General features: G+C 41.1%; 1 protein-coding gene across 1 annotated transcript in view; it reads right to left on the bottom strand.

Annotated features, from left to right (window-relative positions):
- SCFD2 (sec1 family domain containing 2) overlaps window positions 1-23671 on the bottom strand; it is a 547542-nt gene that overhangs the window by 32476 nt on the left and 491395 nt on the right. The window contains exon 7 of the mRNA XM_004382903.3: window positions 4987-5121. Within this exon, the coding sequence (XP_004382960.1) occupies window positions 4987-5121 (135 nt within the window). The remainder of the gene's footprint in view (window positions 1-4986; window positions 5122-23671) is intronic.

The following is a 23671-nucleotide window of genomic DNA, read 5'->3' as shown; positions in this document are numbered from 1 at the left end:
AATGAGTTGTGCAGTTGGAAAAACATACACACACACAAACCAAATTAGTTGCCATCGAGTCGATTCTGACTCATGGTGACCCATGTGTACAGAGTAGAACTGCTCCATAGGGGTTTCAAGGCTGTGATCATTTGGAAGCAGATTGCCAGGCCTTTCTTCTGAGGCACCTCTGGGTAGGTTTGAACTGCCAATCTTTTGGTTAGGAGTTGAGAACTTAACCAATTTCATTACGCAAGGACTTCTAGTCTGGAGAAAGATAACTAATATGTATTATTAGAAAACAATGCACAAGTACAGCTACAGAAGTGTATACAAAGAGGCTTGGAGCCCTGAAGAAGACACACAGGACCTGGAAAATCCTATCTTCTCTCTATTACCCCTTGTGAGGGCACATAGTACATTCTGTGGGGTATCTGTTGTTAGCTGCTGTTGAGCTGGCCCTGACTCCTGGTGACCCCAAGGACAATGGAATGAATCACTGCCTGGTCCTGTGCCATCTCTATGTCAGTTGTGGATCGGACCATCGTGATCCATGGGGTTTTCACTGACAGATTTTCAGAAGTAGATTGCCAGGCCTTTCTTCTAGTGTCTTAGTCTGGAAGCTCTGCTGAAATCTGTTCAGCATCATAGCCACATGCAAACCTACACTGACAGACGGGTGGTGGCTGTGCATGACGTGCATTGGCCAGAATCGAACACAGGTCGCCCACGTGGAAGACAAGAATTCTACCACTGAACCACCGCTGCCCTCGTGGGGATATTTTCTGACTCTATTTCCCAGCCCATTTCTCACCACTTCTCCATCTACTCTCACCCCCTGCACAGTCTACATATATTGCTCTGGGTGACCCAGAGCCAACATCATCTGTGAGGCCATCTGTGAGCTCGGAGAAAGAACAGGACAGACAAGCAGCTCAGCTCCCTTTCCAGCTCTAGAATTCTCCCATTTGGCTAGAGAAAGTGCTCTGTACACCTACCCAAAGCATGGGGAGGATCCCACATGGACACCTTTATTTCATCAGGCTCATCTTCTTGTTTCTTTCTGGCCCAGCACCAGTGGGTTTTGAGTGAGAAGGCTGGGAAGTAGATCCCAGAGGCACTAGGCATGGATTTTATTGATGAGTTGCATGGATAGTGGAAAGGGATACTGTGGTTAGTGCTAATGAATAATCATGAAGAAAGCCAGAATTCATGATATATGGGTATTTAACTTCCAAGAAAATCCCTGGCAGTATCCTGGAGCTAAAAAATGTGGTGGTTAAGAACATGGTCTTTGGAATGAGGCTGACATGGGGACAAATCCTGGTGTCAACATTGACTGTGTGCTCTTTCAAAAACACTTGAGAATACAGAGGAGAGTATGACTCAACTCCAGCCTTCTGAAAGTTCATATCTACTGCTTAACCTTTCTGGGCCTCAGTTTCCTCATCAGTGAAACAGGGATAATGACAGATCCTCCCTCCTTGGGTTGTTGTGAGGATTAAATATGGAAATGGATGGTAGAACTGTCTAGCTTTGAAGTGGTAAGAAGCAATGCAAAACAAAACAAGAGAGACACGGTAAATGGCCATGACCATTTAGACTCCATCCGCATCTGTATCCTGCTCTCTCAGGGCATCTTAAAGCAGAGCGTAAGATACCCTCTCCTGATGGCTTCACAGTTACTTCCCTCAAAACCTGTCTTAGTTTCCTCGTGCTCCTGAAACAGAAACACCACAAGTGGGTGGCTTTAAAGAACAGAAATGTATTCTCTCACAATTTTGGAGGCTAAAAGTCCAAATTAGGGTCTAGGCTGTCTGGATTCCTTCTGTGAGCTTCTCTCCTAGTTTCTGGTGTCTAACTGTGATCCTTTGTGTTCCTCGGCATCTGTCTTCCTCCTGTGTGTATCTGTGTCTATTCTTCTCTTTTTATAACTTAGAAGTGATTAGCATTAGGACTCACCCTACACTGGTATGACTGCATTAACTTAACAAAAGAAAAGCCCTATTTCCAAACAGGACAGGTACAGGTACAGGTACAGGGGTTACGACTTCAACACATATTTTGGGGGACACAATTCATAATAAAAACCCATTGGTTATTCCTCTTTAAGTTTACCCCAATTTTGTTTAGACCCTGAACAGATGGCCAGAGGTAACTTTCCTTGCTGAACTCAGTGGAATGGTAGGAAGAGCCAGCCAATGAGGTCCATTTAGAAATCAAACAAAATGACTGTCCTTTGAGGTGGTAGGGTGGGGCTAGCCCACTGTGACTCCCAGCCCTCTGCAGACAGATGAGGTGCCTCCTGACAACAGAGAACAGAGGCCCCAGCAGCTGAGGGTTGAGGAAAGGATCCTGACAGCTGCTGGGGGAACACAAATTCCTTCTTCTTAAATCCATTACAGTCATGCGCCACATAACATCCCTTTGGGCAATGTTCGACTGACTGCATATACGTCCGTGGTCCCATAAGGTTATAACAGAGTTCAGAAGTCTGGACTGAAAAACAGGATGTAGCGGATGGAGGTAACTTCAAAAACAAAGAAAAATTCTCCAAGCTGTTAAAGGATCGGCTCCGTTGAAAGCTACAAGGCTAACGAAAATGTGAGAGGGACCTATGTATATCAGATATGGAGAAACTGCCAATGATGTGGACTGAGGACCAAACACAAAAGCGAATCCCTCTCAGCATGTTGATGATCACTTTAAGGCACAAAGCATGTTTCAGATGCTTAAAGAAAAAGCAGGGTCAGACTACAATATCCGATATTCGGTTTTGTGCTAGCTCTGGGTGGTTCAAGTGCTTCAAACGTTTTTCGCTGCATCATATGAAAGTGAGTCGTGAGTATGTGAGTACTACTGCGAAGGCAGCAGGAGAATCTGTTGACACCTTAGATAAACTGTTTGCGCAATGTACAAATCACATAATGTCCTGTTTCGTAGAACGTATCGTGGATGTTAAGCGACGCGTGATTGTACTTGAAAACCTCCCTTTGAGATCAGTCTCAAGCTGTGGGAGCATTTATTTCTTCATGAGCCTTACTCTGGGGCTTTGAGTGAAGAGAAGTATAGCAGCCCAGTGCTGCCCAGGATGGTTCCAAATGTCTTCTGAGGCAAAGCCCACTTCAGGAGAATGGGGCTTCTGATGGCAGGAGGAAATGTAAACTTCCTCCCACAGAGTTTAAAAGGGTAGTTTTAATTAAAATGTGATGTCACACGTTTGGAAACTGTGAAGAAAATGCAAATGGTAGTCTTTCCACAACAACAGTATATTGGCCTCCAGGAGAGTTGCAAAGGTAATTAGCATATTAAAGAAGCTGTGAAGGCCAGCAGCAAAGAAGCAATTGAATGCTGATTAACCCAGTGTTTCTCAAACAAATTTGATCACAGATCCCTTTTTCTAAGAAACAGTTCTTTCGGTGGAACTTCTCTGGACAAAGCTGTTGTCAGGGCCTCCTCTGCCTACACTGCTTTGTTGTGGTGGTTAGTTGCCATCGAGTTGGCTCATGGAGACTTTACGTATAACAACGAAATGTTGCTGGGTCTTGCACCACGTTTATGGTTGTTGGTATGTTTGAATCCATTGTTGCGGTCACTGTGTCAATCCACCTCATTGAGGGCCTCTCTCACTTTCAGTAACCCTCCACTTTGCCAAACATGATGTCCTTTTCTAGCGATTGGTCAGCTTGGTGAGCCAGTGCAGGTGGGTGGGAGCCTCCACTTGCTCCCTTGGCCAAAGCAGCAGTAAAGGACATGTGGGCAACTGGGCCTTCCTCAGACGTTACAGACTAGAGCTGAAAGTCCATACTTGTCATTTTAGTCTCTTCTCAGGTGTAAGTCCAAGCTAGTGAATGAAGGACGAGGGTGCTCAAGTGGAGAAGGTGCCAAACCATGACTAGTCTGAGTCCTAGGTGAACCCATGAAGGGCTACTTAGGAAGTGGAGCCACTGGACAACCCTGGGGCTTACTTATCCTGAACACAGGAGCCCCTAAACACTTTAGAGAATCTGACCATGTTGCTTTATTAACAAAGAAAACAGGGGAAATGCACCAGACACATGCCGAACGAGAAGTGACGATAATTGGGACCAGCAGGAAGGAGACCTGCATGTGAGTTCCAGCTGCTTTACTGCTTGGTTGAGAGTCTGATTGTCTGGCTTCTGTCCACTGGCTTTTGGAGTGGACCAGTTTTCCTGGAATATGTATTTATTGAACTCTGAAAGGTCAGATCTTCTGTGTAGATTAATTCATGATTTCAAAGACGCTTTGAAGCTGGTAAAACATTTTGTTTTTTTCTACGAGTTATTACAACTGAAATCCTGACAGAGACTAGGAGGTCAGCCTGTAATCTTGTTTAGATCCTTTTAAATTTAGAAACTCTACAGTGGGTTAAAAATAGAACACATTTATGTACTTTTTCCTCCTTTCATCTCTGCTTCAAGGGCTATTCAGTAATTTGGACCCACTCCCTATGTTAGCCAGAGAAATTCTAGCTGTTGTCACCTAGGACTCAGCTGTGCCAAAAACAAAACTCATTTTCAAATAGGTCTTGGGGAGATACTAGTCATGTAACTGAGCAGAGTTACTCATTATCCTACGTAATAAGTTTTAGAATTAAGAGCAAAGGGTATCACTAAGACCTGTGACTCGTATATGTGTTCATGTTAAGTGAAAATGTGGGTCATGAGGAGAAAAGTTTTCAGTAGTGCTATCCTGAAGGGCTGTGTCGTCAACCCTATGCTGTACATATTGATCAGAAATGATCATAGTTAGAAGCTAGATGAGATTGGTGAGGGACTGAATGAACAAACGGTCAAGAAGCTTATGAGACTGGAAAGGCAGGAGCTGCTTATAACCAAGAGTTAAAGAAAGATCAGACGTGATTTTAGAAGCACCAAAATACCGAACGTTATCTGTATAGCACTTGCCGGGTTAATGGAGTGCCAGCATTTTCATGCCCAGCAATGACAACATTGGCTCAGGATTACCTCTGCATGGTTACTTTACCTTCATGAACATGCTAAATCCAGTTTTAAGGAGATCAGTGAGGCCTGAAGACATGTGTTCAATATCAACAGGATCTGGCCTCTCAGGATTAAATATTTCCTCCACAACCTGCTTCAGCAATGGCTTATAGGAGGCCTGGAAAGACAAAATATTGTGACGTAAGTAAAAAGGGTTTGTTTGGTTTGTCTACAGAGAGAACAGCTTTATCTACATCAAAGGCAGCAAAACAAGCTTCTTTTGATACTGAGCCATGGCTGTGAATTCGTGTGTGTGTAACAGACAACAGAAGGAGCCTTGGTGGTGCAGTGGTTAAGCGTTCACTGCTAACCAAAAGGCAGTACGAATCCACCAGCCGCTCCTTGGAAACCCTATGGGGCAGTTCTGCTCTGTCGTGTAGGGTCGCTATGAGTCGGAATAGACTCCACGGCATCGGCGATGGCGACAGCAATGGGTCGGAGGTTTGAACCCAACAGCCGCTCTGCAGGAGAAAGATGTGGCAATCTGCTTCTGTAAAGATCACAGCCTCAGAAACCCTATGGGGCAGTTCTACTCTGTCCTATAAGGTCACTATGAGTCAGAATTGACTTGACGTCTGTGGGTTTTGTTTTTGGTAACACATTATAACAACATTGGCTTTGTTGTAAGTTTTCATCCCAATGCTCTAGCACTAGTTCGTTTCTCATACTCCCTCCTACAAGCAAATGTCTTTTACCAGAGCTATAATCATGGTATGGCTAATTTTTGAATCTAGATTTAAAGCGACAATTTTATACATGAAGTATACTGAAAAGCAAAGTATTGTCATTTAATATAGACACGAGGACGGTCTACAATTTTTTCCTAAAACATCCTTAGAATTATGGTCCCCTCTGCTACAAATTCAAATGTTTACTTATAATATGGCTAACACTATCCAAGCCTAAAATCGAAATCAAACCTGCTGCCTTTGAGCCGATTCTGACTCATGGCGACCCCATGTGTTACAGAGGACAACTGCTCCATAGGGTTTTCTTGGCTGTAATCTTTATGAAGCATTTCAGTGGGCCTTTGTTCTGTGAAGCTGCTGGGCGGGTTCATCAGCCAGCCTTTAGTTTAGCAGCTGATTGCAAACCACCTGCACTACTCAGGCTCCTACACAAACCTAAAAAAAAAAAAACCCCGTTGCCGTCAAGCTGATTCTGACCCATAGTGACCCCATAGGACAGAGTAGAACTGCCCCATAGGGTTTCCAAGGAGCAGCTGGTGGATTTGAACTGCCAACCTTTTGGATAGCAGCCATAGCTCTCAACCACTGTGCCACCAGGGCTCCACTCAAGCCTAGAGCAATCCCCATTTCCTTATAGAGATCAACTCCGAGTGTAACTTGGCCAGAAAAAGAAACCAAGATGCCAAAAAGGAATCTGACTGAGATCGGGGCTTAGAGAAAGCAGGCCACGTGGCACTTTTAAGAATTTCAGTAGAATTAGGGTGATGTTAGTTTTCAGTAACTCCTACATTTGATAAATGGTGCTAAATGCTTTCCTTTTCTGTGACCCGAATAACCCACACACTGAAGTTAAGATTCGGAGGCAGCTGCCTTTTTGCCCACTGCGCTTTCTGAGTGTGTTTCCCCCACCTTGCTTTTTCTTACTACCAAGCTCTTCCTCTGTCTTCCTTTCCCATCAACTGTACCACTTTCCTCCCAATCCTAGTTGCTGCCTCTGCCGCTCTAGTCCCATATAGTGCTGAAGTTTGGAGCGTGAAGGGCAAAGAAAGAAGGAATGGCTTCCCTCAATGCTCTCTCTTATCATTTATTATAAAACCCCAAAACTGAACCTGTTTCCGTCAAGTTGATTCCGACTTATAGTGATCCTATAGGACAGAGTAGAACTGCTCCATAGGGTTTCCAAGGCTGTAATCTTTACAGAAGCAGAATGTCACGTCTTTCTCCCACGGAGAGACTAGTGAGTTCGAACCACTGACCTTTTGGTTAGCAGTCAAGTGCTTAACTACTGAGCTACCAGGGCTCCGTATGATTTGTTACAGCCCCAGAAAAGCCGGGTTTTGACAGAGCACTGTTGAGACATAGCCAGTCTTGAACTCTGTTTCTCTCTTTGCATTGGCTAAACCTGTGACCTGCCTTCAGCAAGTGTACTGGCCTCATCTCTGCCTTCATTTGCTTTTCTTACAGTCATTTCTTACTCTTATTTTCTCTTTATTCCGATCTCAATTTTCTTACTTAAAATATATTAGAAAACACAGGATATAAGCCACTGAAATCGTAAATAATAGTTCAGCTGGAATGTAGCTGGTACGTCTTTCAGGGATAAGATACAGGGAGAACTAGCAACTGTTCAGTTGAAGTTTCCACCCCTTCTGTGCTTCTGAGTCAAACAGACCACTGCATGCCCAGAGATCTCATGGCTAAATGCTCAAGAAAGGTAAAGCACTGAACAGGAACACCGATAAGACAGGAATTTTTTTATTTAAAGCTAAGGATTAACCTTGCTTATAATAAAAGAAATTTGAATTAAAGCTATACAAAGATAGATTTTTTTGTTATCAGCCTGGCAAAAATCCAAACGTTAGAAAACACATTCTTTTGATGAGGTGGGGGAAACAGGCACTCTTATACACTGCTGGTGGGGGTATTAATTGTTACAATCAATGTAGACAGCGATTTGGAAAAAATCTATTAAAATTACAAATGCACTTGGGAATCTGTTTTGTAAATAAGCTCATATTTGCAAATGAGATCCATAAAAGGTTGTTTACTGTTTGTAATAGCAAAAGATTGAAAACAACCCATGTATCCATCAATAACCAAAAAAAGAAACTCAACCCCAAACCTGTTGCTATGGAGTCAATTCCAACTCATAGTGACCCCATGTGTTACAGGTTAGAACTGCTCCATAGGGCTTTCTTGGCTGCAGTCTTTATGAAAGCAGATCAGCAGGCTTTTCTTCCATGACTTTGCTGGATAGGTTCGAACCACCAACTTGTAGGTCAGTAAACCCATTGCTGTCTAGTTGATTCCGACTCATAGCGACCCTATAGGACAGAGTAGAACTGCCCCATAGGGTTTCCAGCGAGTGGCTGGTAGATTCAAACTGCCAACCTTTTGGTTAGCAGCCAAGCTCTTAACCACCGCGCCACCAGGGCTCCTGTAGGTCAGCAGTTGAGCAAAAACTGTTTGTGCCACCCAGGGACCTTATCAATAGGGAGCTGTTAACTAAAGAGGGTGGTACATTCACACAAAGGAAGGTCATGGAAGCCATAAGAGACGCTCTGTGCTGATACGGCAAACAGCAAGGTACAGAGCAATGTGTGAGTGAAAAACACACGGTGAGGGACAGTGTTTCCAATGGGCTGGCATTTGTGTAAAAAGTGCCGGGGAGAATATGAATGCTTGCACTCACTGACATACGCAAAACATAATCTCTGGTGTGATACACAGAAACTACCATCACCATCAGCAGTGACTACGGAGTGAGGTGGGGTGGTGGGTGAGTCAAAGGAGAAGTGGGAGAAAAACTTTTCACCGCATGCTTCTTGTTGTTGCTAGTTGCCATCAAGTCCAATCCCACTCTTAGGAACGTTATGTATAACAGAATGAAACATTGCCCGGTCCTGCACCATCTTTATGATCAGTGGTATGTTGGAGTCCATTGTTGTGGCTATTGTGTCGATCCATCTCAGGGAGGGTTTCCTTCATTTCCGCTGACCTTCTACTTTACCAAACATGATGTCCTTTTCTAGCGATTGGTCTTTCCTAATGACACGTCCAAAGTAATCAATATGAAGTCTCACTTTTCTTTCTTAAGCTGTTTAAAACACTGCTACAAACAGCAAGAATGGCCACTTTTTACTTGTTAAATATTAATAAACAATATATGCATTACAAAAAGAGTGGAGTGAAGTACACCAAAATGTTAATTAGGGTATTTCTAGTATGGGGGGGTTGTTGTTAGGTGCCGTTGAGTCAGTTCCCACTCATAGCGACCCTATGAACAATAGAACAAAACACTGCACCGTCCTACGCCATCCTCACATTCCTTGTTATGCTTGAGCCCATTGTTGGAGCCTCTGTGTTAACCCATCTTGTCGAGGGTCTTCTTCTTTCTCACTGACGCTCTACTTTACCACGCATGATGTCCTTCTCAAGGAAATGGTCCCTCCTAACAACATGTCCAAAGCACTTGAGGCAAAGTCTCACCATTCTCGCTTCTAAGTAGCATTCCAGTTGTACTTCCTTAAAGATAAATTTGTTCGTTCTTCTGGCAGTCCGTGGTTTATTCAGTAGTCTTTGCCAACACCATAATTCAAAGGCATCAACTTTTCTTTGGTCTTCCTTATTCATCACCCAGCTTTCGCATGCTTATGAGGCGACTGAAAATCCTATGGCCTGGGTCAGACGCACCTTAGTCCTCAAGTCACATCTTTATTTTTTAACACTTTAAAGAGTTCTCTTGCAGTAGATTTGCCCAATGCAATACGTCATTTGATTTCTTGACTGCTGCTTCTATGGGCGTTGATTGTGGATCTAAGTAAAATGAAATCCTTGACAACTTCAATACTTTCTCCGTTTATTATGAAGCTCCTTATTGGTTCAGTTGTGAGGATTTTTGTTTCCTCTATGTTGAGGGTAATCCATACTGAAGGCTGTGGTCTTTGATCTTCATCAGTATGTGCTTCAAGTCCTCTTTACTTTCAGCAAGCAAGGTTGTGTCATTTGCATAATGCATGTTGTTATTGAGTCTTCCTCCAATCCTGATACCCCGTTTTTCTCCATATAGTCCAGCTTCTTGGGTTATTTGCTCAGCATACAGATTGAATACGTATGATGAAAGGATACAGTCCTGATGGACACATTTCCTGATTTTAAGCAGCACAGTATCCCCTTGTTCTGTTTGAATGGCTGCCTCTTGGTCTATGTATAGGTTCCTCATGAGCACAGTTAAGTGTTCTGGAATTTCCATTCTTCACAATGTTATCCATAATTTGTTAAGATCCACACAGGCCAATGCCTTTGCATAGTCAATAAAACACAGGTAAATATCTTTCTGGTATTCTCTGCTTTCAGTCAAGATCCATCTGACATCAGCAATGATATTCCTCTTTCCACATCCTCTTCTGAATCTGGCTTAAATTTCTGGCAGTTCCCTGTCAATGTACTGCTGCCACCGCTTTTGAATGATCTTCATCAAAATTTTACTTGTGTGTGATATTAGTGATTTTTTTAATATCATTTTGGGGGGGGGGTAGGGAGCTTTGATTTTCTTCTTTTTCCACATTTTCCAAAATTAATATGTATACTTCTAAATCATAATACAATGCAATAAACATTTTAAATAAAAGAAAGAAAGAAACGGCCATGGAATGTCCTCTGAATTCTACAAACTCTCTTTCCTGAGTAAATTGTTTTGAGAGTACTACTATCATCTTAGCCTTTCTGGACACTGGATCTCCTACATTTAAACTTTAATCTCTTCAAAACTTCTCCCCAAGGAGCAATCCTTTGGCCAATACTCTGCTACTTTATTATCAGTAGTATCATCAAATATTCATTGACTTCTTCCTTCGTAAAAAAATTTTGTTGTTGATATTTGCTGTCAAATCAATTTTGGCTCATGGTGACCCCATGTGTGTAGAGTAGAGCTGGGCTCCATAGGGTTTTCAAAGCAGTGGTCTTTTGGAAGCACATCTCCAGATCTGTTTTCTGAAGTACCTCTGTGTGGGTTTGAACTGCCAGCCTTTCAGCTAGTAGTTCAGAGCTTAACTGTTTGCATCAGCCAGTGACAATAGAATTTTAGCTGGGCGCATTATCAACTTGCTAAAAGACATTTCCTGGCCTCCCTAGCTACTGTGTGTGGCTCTGTAACTGAGTTCTGGGCAGTGAGATATAAGTAGAAAGTAATGCTGGTAGTGTTATACTTTTTTTGCCATGCAACCTCTTCCCATGCTATTTTCAGAAGTGTGCTATGCCATGTGTTATATGTCTGGGCTCATTTTACTTGGATCCACAATCAATGCCCATGGAAGCAGCAGTCAAGCAATCAAATGACGTATTGCATTGGGCAAATCTGCTGCAAGAGACCTCTTCAAAGTGTTAAAAAGCAAAGATGTGATTTGAGGACTAAGTGTGCCTGACCCAAGCCATGGTATTTTCAATCACCTCACATGCATGCAAAAGCTGGACAATGAATAAGGAAGACCGAAGAAGAATTGATGCCTTTGAGTTCTGATGTTGGTGAAGAATATTGACTATACCGTGGACTGCCAGAAGAACGAACAAATCTGTCTTGGAAGAAGTACAACCAAAATGCTACTTAGAAGCAAGGATGGCAAGACTTCATCTCAAGTGCTTTGGAGTTGTTGTTAGGAGGGACCATTCCCTTGAGAAGGCCATCGCGCTTGGTAAAGTAGAAGGTCAGTGAAAAAGAGGAAGACCCTCAGCGAGATGGACTGACACAATGGCTACAATAATGGGCTCAAACATAATAGCGATTGTGAGGATGGTGCAGGACTGGGCAGTGTTTTGTTCTGTTGTTCACAGGTTTGCTATGAGTCGGAACTGACTCAATGGCACCTAACAACAACAGCAGTTATTTAGAATGAGAGAAAAAAAACAAATTTAAAATACAGAAAGTAACAGATAATAAACATACCACATAATATAGAAAAAATAACAAATGTTTTATTAACGAACTGCCTGACATAGCTCTGTAATACTCATTTCTTATATTTTTTGGCTGCATGTTCTTTGATCATTTTTCCATATAGCAGCAATTTTGAATTATCATTTTCTGTCGAGAGATAGAAGGAGCCCGGTAGTGCAATGGTTAAGTGCTCAGCTGCTAACTAAGAAAGGTTGGTGGTTCTAACCCACCAGTGGCTCCAAGGGAGAAAGACCTGGATATCTGCTCCCATAAAGATTATAGCCTAAAAAACTGTAGAGGCAATTCTACCTCATCACACGGGCTCGCTATGAGTCAAAAATTGACTGGATGGCATCTAACAATAACAATAGCATAGAAAGATGTGCTAGTGATTAAGCTATTGCCTCTCATCTCCAAAGCCCTCTCACTCCTACCAGCATCACCCCAGCAACAGCCCTCACCAAAAATATCCTAATATAAGTATCATATTTTTACGCAAATAATGTGTGTGTTATACGTTTTTTGCTGTGCAACCTCACCACGCTGTTTTCGTAAGTGCACTATGCCGTGCGTTATATGTGTGAGCACATTATTTAAGTGGGTGTATTATTTGTGAAAAATACGGCATTGTTAATTTAAAGAGAAGTTAGTAGGTTTTCAAACTTAAATATTGTACAGAAAAAAACCCCTTCTAAATACTGCAATTGGTTTTTGGAAATTCTTTTTTAAGGTGGTAAGCATAACACCCGGGGCCCTGGAGGCGCGGTGGTTAAGAGCTCGACTGTGAACCAAAAGGTTGGCAGTTCAAATCCACCAGCTGCTCCTTGAAAATCCTATGGGGCAGTCTTACTCTGTCCTATAGGGTCGCTATGACTTGGAATCCACTCGATGGCAACAGGTTAAGCGTAACACCACCAAATAACACTGTACATTTAAAAAGCACTACAGTATTTGGGAAAGATTTTCTTAGCTACAAAGCAGTATTTGTCTCATGACTTCTTAGCAAACTCATTTCTTAATTTTTCCAATTAGAGTTTTAGTGATGGGAATCTTTGGCTCTTTCCTTCCATCTACTTAGTTTGGATTGTTTTGTGTCCCAAATCATGTCACTAAAATCTGATTGAAACGAAACAGCTTTGGCAGTGACTTCTTAGACGAGAGCCCTCTAACTTCCATGGAATTCAGCCAGAAGTGCTCAGCTCACTTGTTACCTGCTTCTCAGCAAATGACCATTTGGAAGTTGGTGATAAGTGAGACAGATGTCTCCTCTCTAGTGCCCTGCTTAAGGTTTTTCTCACATGCTAGAAAGGACCAATGGGAAATTAGTCGTGTAGTTTATCTTGACATTAAAAGAGAAAACCTTAGTGATTTTAGTTTCCTAATCAAACATTCTTTGCCTGCTCACCTTTATTGAGGGGGAGAAAAACTCATTGCCGTCGAGTCGATTCCGACTCATAGCAACCCTACGAGGAAGAGGAATTACAATCCCAAACAAATTAGTTCTTTCCTTTGCTTATTGGTCATTTATTTCTCCTTTCCACCACATTCAGTGTGGATTACAATAGAAAGGCTGTGCTCTACACAGTTATTCACAGATCCAGTTTCCTGCTCTCCAAGGTCTCCTCCATTCCCTAGGGCAGATGAACCCTACAGTGACACCTTTGCATCTCATCAGCAGATGAAAGAGAGAGAACATGGAGGATGTCGAGTGTGATTTTATGGGCCAGGGCTGAAAGTGATATGTGTCATTTCTACCTATAGTTCATTGCTAGAACTCAGTCACAAACCTAAAGTTACCTGCAAGGGAGTCTGGAAAACGTGGTCTGTGTGTTCATCAGGGAAAGGAAATGGAATTTGGGGAACACATAGCATTATTTCTGTCACACACACACTGTTGAGTTTGGATTGAAACATTAATATAATTATTTCCTTAACAACTGGCAAGTTGTAGGTTGCACATTTTGTGGGCAAAGGATTAACAATCCTTTTTCCCTTCTGCATGAGAATCTGACCTTTGGTTAACTTTCTAGCTGTTTCCCTGGAAACCTGATAAGGGAAGAATGTTAAAATGTATAGTCAGGCAAGATGGCTTATGATAAAAATGACCCCTGCTTGGTAAATTGCATCAGATCAAAACCTGTTGCCGTCGAGTTGATTGCGACCCATAGCGACTCTATAGGACAGAGTAGAACTGCCCCCGCAGGGTTTCCAAGGCTGTAAATCTTTAGGGAAGCCGACTGCCACGTCTTTCTTTGTGGAGTGGCTGGTGTGTTCAAACTGCCAACTTTTCAATTAACAGCTGAGTGCTTCAACCACTGCACCACCAGGGCTCCTCAGACTAGGAGGCCTATAAATACTTGATAGAAAGCTGAGCTCTGGACTTCCCTGAGAGCGATGACTCTTATGTAACTGCACATGCCCCTTGAAGGAACCCTGAAAGCTATGTCTATGAAGTTGTTACAGAGAAATTGGCTCTTGTAGGATATAAAGCTCTCAAGCTATAGGGCTCCTATACCTACCCCACGTGAGTCTAGTGGCCTCAGAGACCAAACTGAATAGCTTCTGGATAGCCCAGCGGACTGCTTCATGTTCAGTCACAGGACTACTCCAGGGAAGAGAAATACCTGATGCTCCCTTGAGGGCGAGCTTTGTTCCTGTCCTGAGCAGACTGGTGCCATGTGTGGTCTATGACCGCAGGGCTGACTTCTCCATCAGGCACAGTAGGCACAGTGCCTAGGGCCAAAAATACTTTTAGGAGCCCATAGAAATGTTTTAATTTCTTTCAAAATGAGAAGAAAAAATGAACTTTTAGGTCAAAGAAAAGGTTTGGCTATATAATATTATTTGTTTTTATACCAGTGCAATCGTACAGTATAATTTTTAGTATTTTTTATTTTTATGGAGGAAGGGTCCCATAAAGGAAAAAGTACCTAGGGCTCGTGAAAGTCATAATGTGGCTCTATACGACAGTCTCAGTCTTGTGACACTGGATTGCAGGTTTGTTAGAGTCTAAAGAGACCCCCTGATGGCTGTTACTCATGAAATACTAGAGGCTTCAAAACACAGATCCAGCTACCACTAATGACCGCCCTGACAGGGAACACAACAGAGACTCCTGGGCAGAGCAGGAGAAAAATGTAGAACTCCAATTCACTTAGAAAGACCAGACTTACTGGTCTGACAGAGACTAGAGGAACCCCCAAAACCATGGCCCCTGTACAGACCAGACTTACTGGTCTGACAGAGACTAGAGGAACCCCCGAAACCATGGCCCCTGTACGCTCTGCTAACCCAGAACTGAAACCATTCCCAAAGCCCACTCTCAGACAAAGATTAGACGGGCCTGTAACACAAAAAATAACACACTTGAGGAACGTGCTTCTTAATTCAGTTGAATATACGAGACGAAATGGGCAACTCTCATACAAAAGCAGGACAAAAAGGCAGAAATGGACAGAACTGGATGAATGGACACAGGGAATCCAGGGTGGAAAGGCGGAGCACTGTCTCATTGTGGGGACTGGAACCAATGTCACAAAACAATATGTGTATAAATTTTTGAATGAGAAATTAACATGAGCCGTAAACCTTCACCTAAAGCACAAAACAAAACAAAACACTGATCTTCTACCAGAAACTCTCTTTTTTCTTCTTTAAATGGCCAGTATCTCTTCCAAAGTATTATTTTTAATACCACATTTAAACAAAATATGAAAAATTAAAATTGTCTATGCGTATGCCTCTGGTTACTATTTTTTCTAAATTTTATTCATTTTCTTGTTGTTGTTGAGAATATACCCAGCAAAACACACACCACTTCAACAGTTTCTACATGTACAATGTAGTGACATTGATTACATTCTTTGAGTTGTGCAACCACTCTCATCCTCCTTTTCTGAGTTGTTCCTCCATCATTAACATAAACTCACTGCCCCCTAAGGTTCCTATCTAATCTTTCTAGTTGCTATTGTCAATTTGATCCCATATAGATAGCTTTTAAAAGAGCATAATGCTCAAGGCAGATTTTTTACTAGTTAAGCTAAACTATCGTTGAGTTTTAAGATGACTTCAGGGGGTATTTTTGGTTTACAGTTTAAAGATTATCTCAGGGCAACAGTTTTAGGGGTTCATCCACCCTCCGTGGCTGCAGAAAGTTCTAGAGTCCATAAGAATTTGAAATTCTGTTCTGCATGCTTTTGATCAGGATTCTTCTATGAATTCTTTGCGCAAAGTGTCCAGTTACGGTAGTCAGGCACCATCCATTTCTTCTGGTCTCATGGCAAAGGAGGCAATTAGCGACACACTCATGTTGTTGTTAGGTGCTGTCGAGTCAGTTCCAACTAATAGTGACCTATCGTACAACAGAATGGAACACTGCCTGGTCCTCCACCATCCTCACAATCATTGCTATGTTTCAGCCCATTGTTGCAGCCACTGTGTCAATTTATCTCCTTGAAGGTCTTCGTCTCTTTTGCTGACCCTCTACTTTACCAAGTGTAATGTCTGTCTTAGGCTGGGTTCTCTAGAGAAGCAAAACCAGTCCAGCATATAAATATATATAGTTGTTGTTGTTTGGTGCCATCGAGTCAGTTCTGACTCATAGTGACCCTATGTACATCAGAACAAAACAATGCTTGGTCCTGTGCCATCCTCACAATCATTGTTATGTTTCAGCCCATTGTTGCTGCCACTGTGTCAATCCATCTTGTCGAGGGTCTTCCTCTTTGTTACTGACCCTCTACTCTACCGGAGCCCTAGTGGCACAGTGGTTAAGTGTTCAGCTGCTAACCAAAAGGTCAGCAGTTCGAATCCACCAGCTGCTCCTTGGAAACCCTATGGGGCAGTTCTATTCTGTCCTATGGGGTCGCTATGAGTCGGCATTGACTTAACATATGAGTCGGCATTGACTTGACATGTGAGTCGGCATTGACTTGACAGTAGTAGGTTAGGTTCTACTTTACCAAGCATGATGCCCTTCTCCAGGGAATGGTCCCTCCTGATAATATATCCAAAGTACATACTTTGTTTTCTTGCTTCCAAGGAACGCTATGGCTGTATTTCTTCCAAGACAGACTTGTTTGTTCTTCTGGAAGTCCATGGTATATTTAATATTCTTTGCCAACACCATAATTCAAAGTCATAAATTCTTCTTCGGTCATCCTTAATCATTTTCCAGCTTGCTCATGAATATGAGGTGATTGAAAATACCATGGCTTGGGTCAGGCATGTCTTAGTCCTCAAAGCGACATCTTTGCTTTTTAACACTTTAAAGAGGTCTTTTGCAGCAGATTTGCCCAATGCTATATGTCATTTGATTTCCTGACTCCTGCTTCCATGGGCATTGATTGTGGATCCAAGTAAAATGACATCCTTGACAACGTCAATCTTTTCTCCGTTTATCATGATGTTGCTTATTGGTCCAGTTGTGAGGATTTTTGTTTTCTTATGTTGAGGTGTAATCCATACCGAAGGCTGTAGGCTTTGATCTTCATCAGTAAGTGCTTGAAGTCCTCTTTGCTTTCAACAAGCAAGGTTGTGTCATTTGCATATGGCAGGTTGTTAACGAGTCTTCCACCAATCCTGATGTCACACTCTAAATACACATACAGAGAGATTTCTATAAAGGAAATGGCTCACGTGGTTGTAGAGGCTGGAAAGTCCTAAGCCTACCGGTCAGGCTGGAGGCTTCTCCTGACTCACATAGCTGCAGGGGCTGCCGAGTCCAAGACTGGAAGGTTAGACAGCAGGTTTCTGGCTCATAGGCTGTGGAGGCTGATGAATCCCAAGATTGCCAGATAAGCTGTTAGCTCAAATCCCAAGAAACAGAGGTCAGATGAACAGGAGCCACCTGCCAGATCCAGAGTGAGCAAAAGCCAGTGAGCCTTGCCAGAAAGTCCACCTATACTGGATGCAGGCCAAACCCCCATGGAAACTCCCTTTCAACAGATTGGCTGCTTACAACAGATCTCACCATGGAGATGATCACATTATATCAGATCTCATTAAGGAGGTGATTACATCATTAAATAGCTGCCAAACTACATCATAATTGCCAAACCTCTGAGAATAATGACCCAGTCAAGTTGACATACAACCTTAAGCATCACAATGTCCTTCTCCAGGAACTGGTTCCTCCTTGATAACATGTCCAAAGTACATGAGACAAAGTCTTGCCATCCTCGCTTCCAGGGAGCATTCTAGCTGTACTTCTTCCAAGACAGATTTGTTCCTTCTTCTGGCAGTTCATGGCATATTCGATATTCTTTGCCAACACCATAATTCAAAGGCATTAATTCTTCTTCGGTCTTCCTTATTTATTGTCCAGCTTTTCCATGCATATGAGGTGACTGAAAATACCATGGCTTGGGTAGGTGCACCTTAGTCCTCAAAGTTACATCTTTGCTTTTTAACACATTCCATATCCTCCTCCTATTCCTGACTCTCCTTCTTCCTCTGTTGCTCCAGGTGAATAGAGGCTAATTGTTGTGCCTTGAATAGCCACTTGCAAGCTTTTAAGACCTCAGGCACTACACAACAAACTAGGAGGTAGAACAGAAGCACTAAACGTTATTAGGCCAATTAACTGGGACGTCCCATGAAACGATGATGCTAAACCTTCAAACCAAGGAACCAAATCCCATGAGGTGTTTGGTTGTACATAAGCAGCCTCAGCAGCTACTCTTTTTTTGGTCATTGTTGCAAATATATCTACTACACAATTTTTGCCAATTCAACTTTTTACAGGTGTACAGTTTACTGACAGCAATTACCATAATCAGCTGTTCAACCCTACCTTAATCAGCCACAGGTATCCACTAATAAACTTTGGTCTCTATACATTTGCCTTTTCCTGTCTTTTTATATACCGTATTTTTACACAAATAATGCGTGCCTTCTACATTTGTCTGCCAACCACTCCCTCCTCCTGTGAGGTAGTTTTGTAAGTGAGCTATGCTAATTTTTCTTTTTTTTACTGCAACATGTTAAAAAAAAAAAAAAACTGGCATAGTAGCACTTATGAAAATACTTCACAGGAGGAGGGAGTAGTTGGCAAACAAACAAAAATAGAAGGCACATGTTATTTGTGTAAAAATACAGTAAGTGAGGTCATACAATATTTGTCCTTTTGTGATTGGCTTATTTTGCTCAGCATAATGTCTTCAAGCTCCATCCATACTGTAGCATGCATTAAGATTTCACTTCTACTGGCTCAGTAGTATTCCATCGTATCTATGTACCACATTTTGTTTATCCATTCATCTGTTGATAGGCATTTAGGTTGTTCCCACATTTAAGCTATTGTGAATAGTGCTGCAATGAACATTGGTGTACAAATCCCTTTTTGAGTCTCCACTTTCAAGTCTTTTGGGCATATACTTTGGAGTGGAATTGCTGGGGCATATGGTAGTTTGATTTTTAGTTTTTTGAGGAACCGTCATACTGTTTTTCACAACGGCAGTAGCATTTTACATTCCTACCAGCGATGGATAAGGGTTCCAATTTCCCCACAGCCTCGCCAACATTTGTTATTTTCTTTTTTTTAAATTTATTCTTAGCCATCCTAGTGGGAATGAAATGGTATCTCATTGTGGTTTTGACTTGCATCTCTCTGAGGGCTAATGATGCTGACCATCTTTTCATGTCTTTGGTGGTCATCTGAATGTCCTCTTTAGTGAAATGTCCATTCAAGTCCTTTGCCCATTTAATGATTGGGTTATTTGTCTTTTTGTCATTAAGTTGTAAAACTTTTATATGTATTTTGGTTATTAGATTCTTTTCAGATGTATGGTTTCTGAAGATATTCTCCCAGTTGGTGGCTTTTCTTTTCACTCTTCTGGTAAAGTCTTCGATGAACAAAAGTTTTCAATTTTTATGAGATCCCATTTATTTATTTTGTCTTTTGCTGTTTGTGCTTTTGTTATTATATTAGATAAACCAGGACTGATACTGTTGCCCCTGCTTATTTATATAAGAATTTCATGGTTTTATTTTGCACATTTAGGTCCTAAATCCATTTCGAATTTGTTTTTTGTGTATGGTGTGAGGCATGGATCTTGCTTCATTTTTCTGCATCTGGAAATCCAACTTTCCCAGCACCATTTATTGAAGAGACTCTTCTTTCCCCATTGAATGCGCTTAGTACCCTTGTCAAAAATCAGTTGACCATAGATGTGTGGGTTTATTTCTGGACTCTCAATTCTATTTCACTGGTCTACGTGTTGATTGTAATACCAGTACCAGGCTGTTTTGATTACTGTAGCTGTATAGAATGCTTTAAAATCAGGAAGTGTGAGTCCTCCTACTTTGTATCTTCTCTTTTAACATTGTTTTAGCTATTTGGGGCCTCTTGCCATTCCATATAAAGTCGAGGATTTGTTTTTCTCTTTCTGTAAAGAAGGCTGTTAGAATTTTGATAGGGATTGCACTGAATCTTTAGATCACTTCCAGTAGTACCTCTTAACAATATCAAGTCTTTTAATCCATAAACATGGAGCATCTTTCCATTTATTTAAGTCTTCTTTAATTTCTTTTAGCAGTGTTTTATAGTTTTCATTGTATAAGCCCTTCATGTTCCTGGTTAGATTTATTCCTAGGTATTTTATTCTCTCAGATGCTATCACACATGAAATTGTTTCTCTAATTTCCCTTTCAGATTTCTTTTGCTGCTATATAGAAACCCAGCTGATTTTTGTTTGTTGACCTTGTACTCTGCAACTTTGCTAAATTCCTCTATTAGCTCTAGAGGTTTTCTTGTGGACTCTTTGGGATTTTCTATATATAGAAGCATGTCATCCATGAACAGAGATAATTTTACTTCTTCTTTTCCAATATGGATACCTTTTATTTCTTTTTCTTGTCTTATTGCTCTGGCTAGGACTTCCAATACAATTTTGAATAGAAGTGGTAAGAGTGGGTACCCTTGTTCCTGATTTCAAAGGGAAAGCTCTCAGTCTTTCTCCATTAAGTATAGTGTTGGCTGTTGGTTTTTCATATATGCCCTGAATCATACTGAGGAATTTCCCTTCTAGTCCAATCTTCTTTAGGGTTTTCATCAAGAAAGGGTGTTGGATTTTATCAAACACTTTTTCTGCATCCATAGAGATGATCATGTGGTTCTTTTCCTTTGTTCTACTGATGTGGTATATTACATTGATTGATTTTCTAATGTTGAACCACCCTGCATTCCAAGTCCTACTTGGTCATGGTGTATGATTCTTTTAATATGCTGTTGGATTTTGTTTGCTGCTATTTTTTTTGAGGATTTTTGCATCTATATTCATAAAAGATATAGGCTGGTATTTTTTCTCTTGTGGTGTCTTTGTCTGGTTTGGGTATCAGGGTTATGTTTGCTTTGTAGAATGAATTAGAGAGTATTCCTTCCTTCTCTGTCTTTTGGAAGACTTTTTTTTTTTAATTGTGCTTTAAGTGAAAGTTTACAATTCAAGTTAGTTTCTCATACAAAAATTTATACACACATTGTTATCTGACCCTAGTTGCTCTCCCTATACTGTGACAGCACACTCCTCCTTTCCACCCTGGATTTCCCGTGTCCATTCAACCAGCTCCTTTCCCTTTCTGCTTCTCATCTTGCCTCCAGACTGGAGCTGCTTATTTGGTCTTATGTATCTACTTGAGCTAAGAAGCACACTCTTTACAAGTATCATTTTATGTCTTATAGTCCAGTCTAATCTTTGTCTGAAGGGTTGGCCTTGGAAATGGTTTTAGTTTTGGGCTAACAGAGAGTTCGGGGGCCATGTTTTCTGGGGTCCCTCCAATCTCAGTCAAACTGTTAAGTCTGGTCTTTTTACTAGAATTTGAGCTCTGCACCCTACCTTTCTCCTGCTCCATCAGGGACTGTCTTGTCTTTTGGAAGAGTTTAAACAGTACTGGTGTCAATTCTTCTCTAAATCTTTGGTAGATTTCCCCAAACTGGTCTAGGACTTTTATTGTTGTTGTTGGGAGGTTTTTGATCACTAATTCAATCTCTTTACTTATTATGGGACTGTTGAGACTTTCTATTTCCTCTTGAGTCAGTCAGTTTGGGTAGGTTGTGTGCTTCTAAGAATTTGCCATTTCATCTAGGTTATCCAGTTTGTTGCCGTACAGTTGTTCATAACAATCTGTCATAATTCTCTTTATTTCTGTTGGATCAGTTGTAATGTCTCCTCTTTCATTTTTTATTTTGGTTATTTGCATCTTTTCTCTTCTTTGTCAGTCTAGCTACCAAACTAAAAGACAAAAACAAAAAATAAAACCCATTGCCACTGAGTCGATTCCAACTCATAGTGACCTTATAGGACAGAGTAGAACTGCCCCATAGGGTTCCAAGGTTGTAAATCTTTATGGAAGCAGACTACTACATCTTTCTCTCACGGAGTGGCTGGTGGTGGCTTGTGGGTTCGAACCACTGACCTCTTGGTTACCAGTTGAATGCTTTAAACACTGTGCCACCAGGGCTCCTTCAGTCTAGCTAAAGGTTTGTCAATTTTATTGATCTTCTCAAAGAACCAACTTCTGATTTTATTGATTATCTCTATTGTTTTCCTGTTTTCAATTTTATTTATTTCTGCTCTGATCTTTGTTATTTCCTTTCTTCTGGTAGGTTTAGGCTTAGTTTGCTCTTTTCTTTCTAGTTCCTGGAGTTGTTGTGTTAGGCTGTTAATTTGAGATCTTTCTTCTTTTTTTAGGTAGGAATTTGTTGCTATAAGTTTCCCTCTGAGTACTGCCTTTGCTGCATCCCATAAGTTTTGGTATGTTGTTCTTTCATTTTCATTTCACTCTAGGAAATTTATGATTTCTCTTTTGATTTCTTCCTTGACCCATTGGTTGTTTAATAGTGTGTTGTTTAATGTCTGTATGTTTGTGTATTTTCCAGGTTTTTTTCTGTTACTGATTTCTAGCTTCACTCCATTGTGGTCGGATAAAATACTTTGTATGATTTTAATCTTTTTAAATTTATCAAGACTTGCTTTGTGACCTAAAATGTGGTCTATCCTGGAGAATGATCCATGTACACTGGAGTAGAATGTATATTGTGCTGTTTTTGGGTAGAGTGTTCTATATATGTCTGTTAGTCTAGTTGCTTTATAGTGTCATTCAGGTTCTCTGTTTCTTTGTTGATCTTCTTTCTAGATGTTCTGCCCAATATTAAAAGTGGTGTATTGAAGTCTCCAACTATTACTGTAGTACTATCTATTTCTCCCTTCAATTCTATCAGTGTTTGCTTTATATATTTAGGTGCCTTGAAGTTGGGTGCATATATATTTATGATTGTTAAATCTTCTTGATTAATTAACCCTTTAATCACTATATAATATCCATCTTTATCTCTTCTGACTGATTTTGTCTTAAAGTCTACTTTGTCTGATATTAAGATTGTCACCTCAGCTGTCCTTTGGTTACTATTTGCATGGAATATTTTTTTCCATCTTTTCACTTTCAACCTATTTGTGTCCTTGAGTTTAAGATGTGTCTCTTGTAAACAGCAAATAGTTGGAACATGCATTTTTAATCCATTCTGCCACTCTCTGCCTTTTGTTTGGCGCATGTAGTCCATTTACATTCACTGTAATTATCTGGTTACACTTCTATGGTAAAGATAATGTGTGGCTGGGTGTATGACATTTTTGTATTGACCTGAACTCTAGCTCTTGAGGAAAGATATGTATAGTATCACTTTCTGACATTACATTAAGTCAGGGACAATTTCAAGAAACTAGGTAACTTCAACATGTTCTTGAATTTGGTGCTCCTTAAAGATGGCCTATATGAGTCCTAGTGTCACAGTGGTTAAATGCTTGGCTGCTAACCAAAATGTCAGTGTTTCGAACCCACTAGCTGCTTCATGGGAGAAACATGTGGCAGTTTGGTCCAATAAAGATTTACAGCTCTGGAAACCCTATGTGGCATTTCTACTCTGCCCTAAAGGGTCACTATGAGTCAGAATTGACTCCATGGCAATGGGTTTGCTTTGGGTTTTGAAAGATGGCCTAGGATAGCAGTTTCCAAGACAGCTTGAGTTGTCGCCACAACCACATCCCCATCAA

The sequence above is a fragment of the Trichechus manatus genome, unplaced genomic scaffold (genome assembly GCF_000243295.1).
Source record: "Trichechus manatus latirostris isolate Lorelei unplaced genomic scaffold, TriManLat1.0 scaffold00101, whole genome shotgun sequence".
In the NCBI taxonomy this organism is placed as follows: Eukaryota; Metazoa; Chordata; class Mammalia; order Sirenia; family Trichechidae; genus Trichechus; species Trichechus manatus.
Note: the sequence above shows the minus strand (reverse complement) of the source record. Positions and strands in the feature narration are given on the sequence as shown.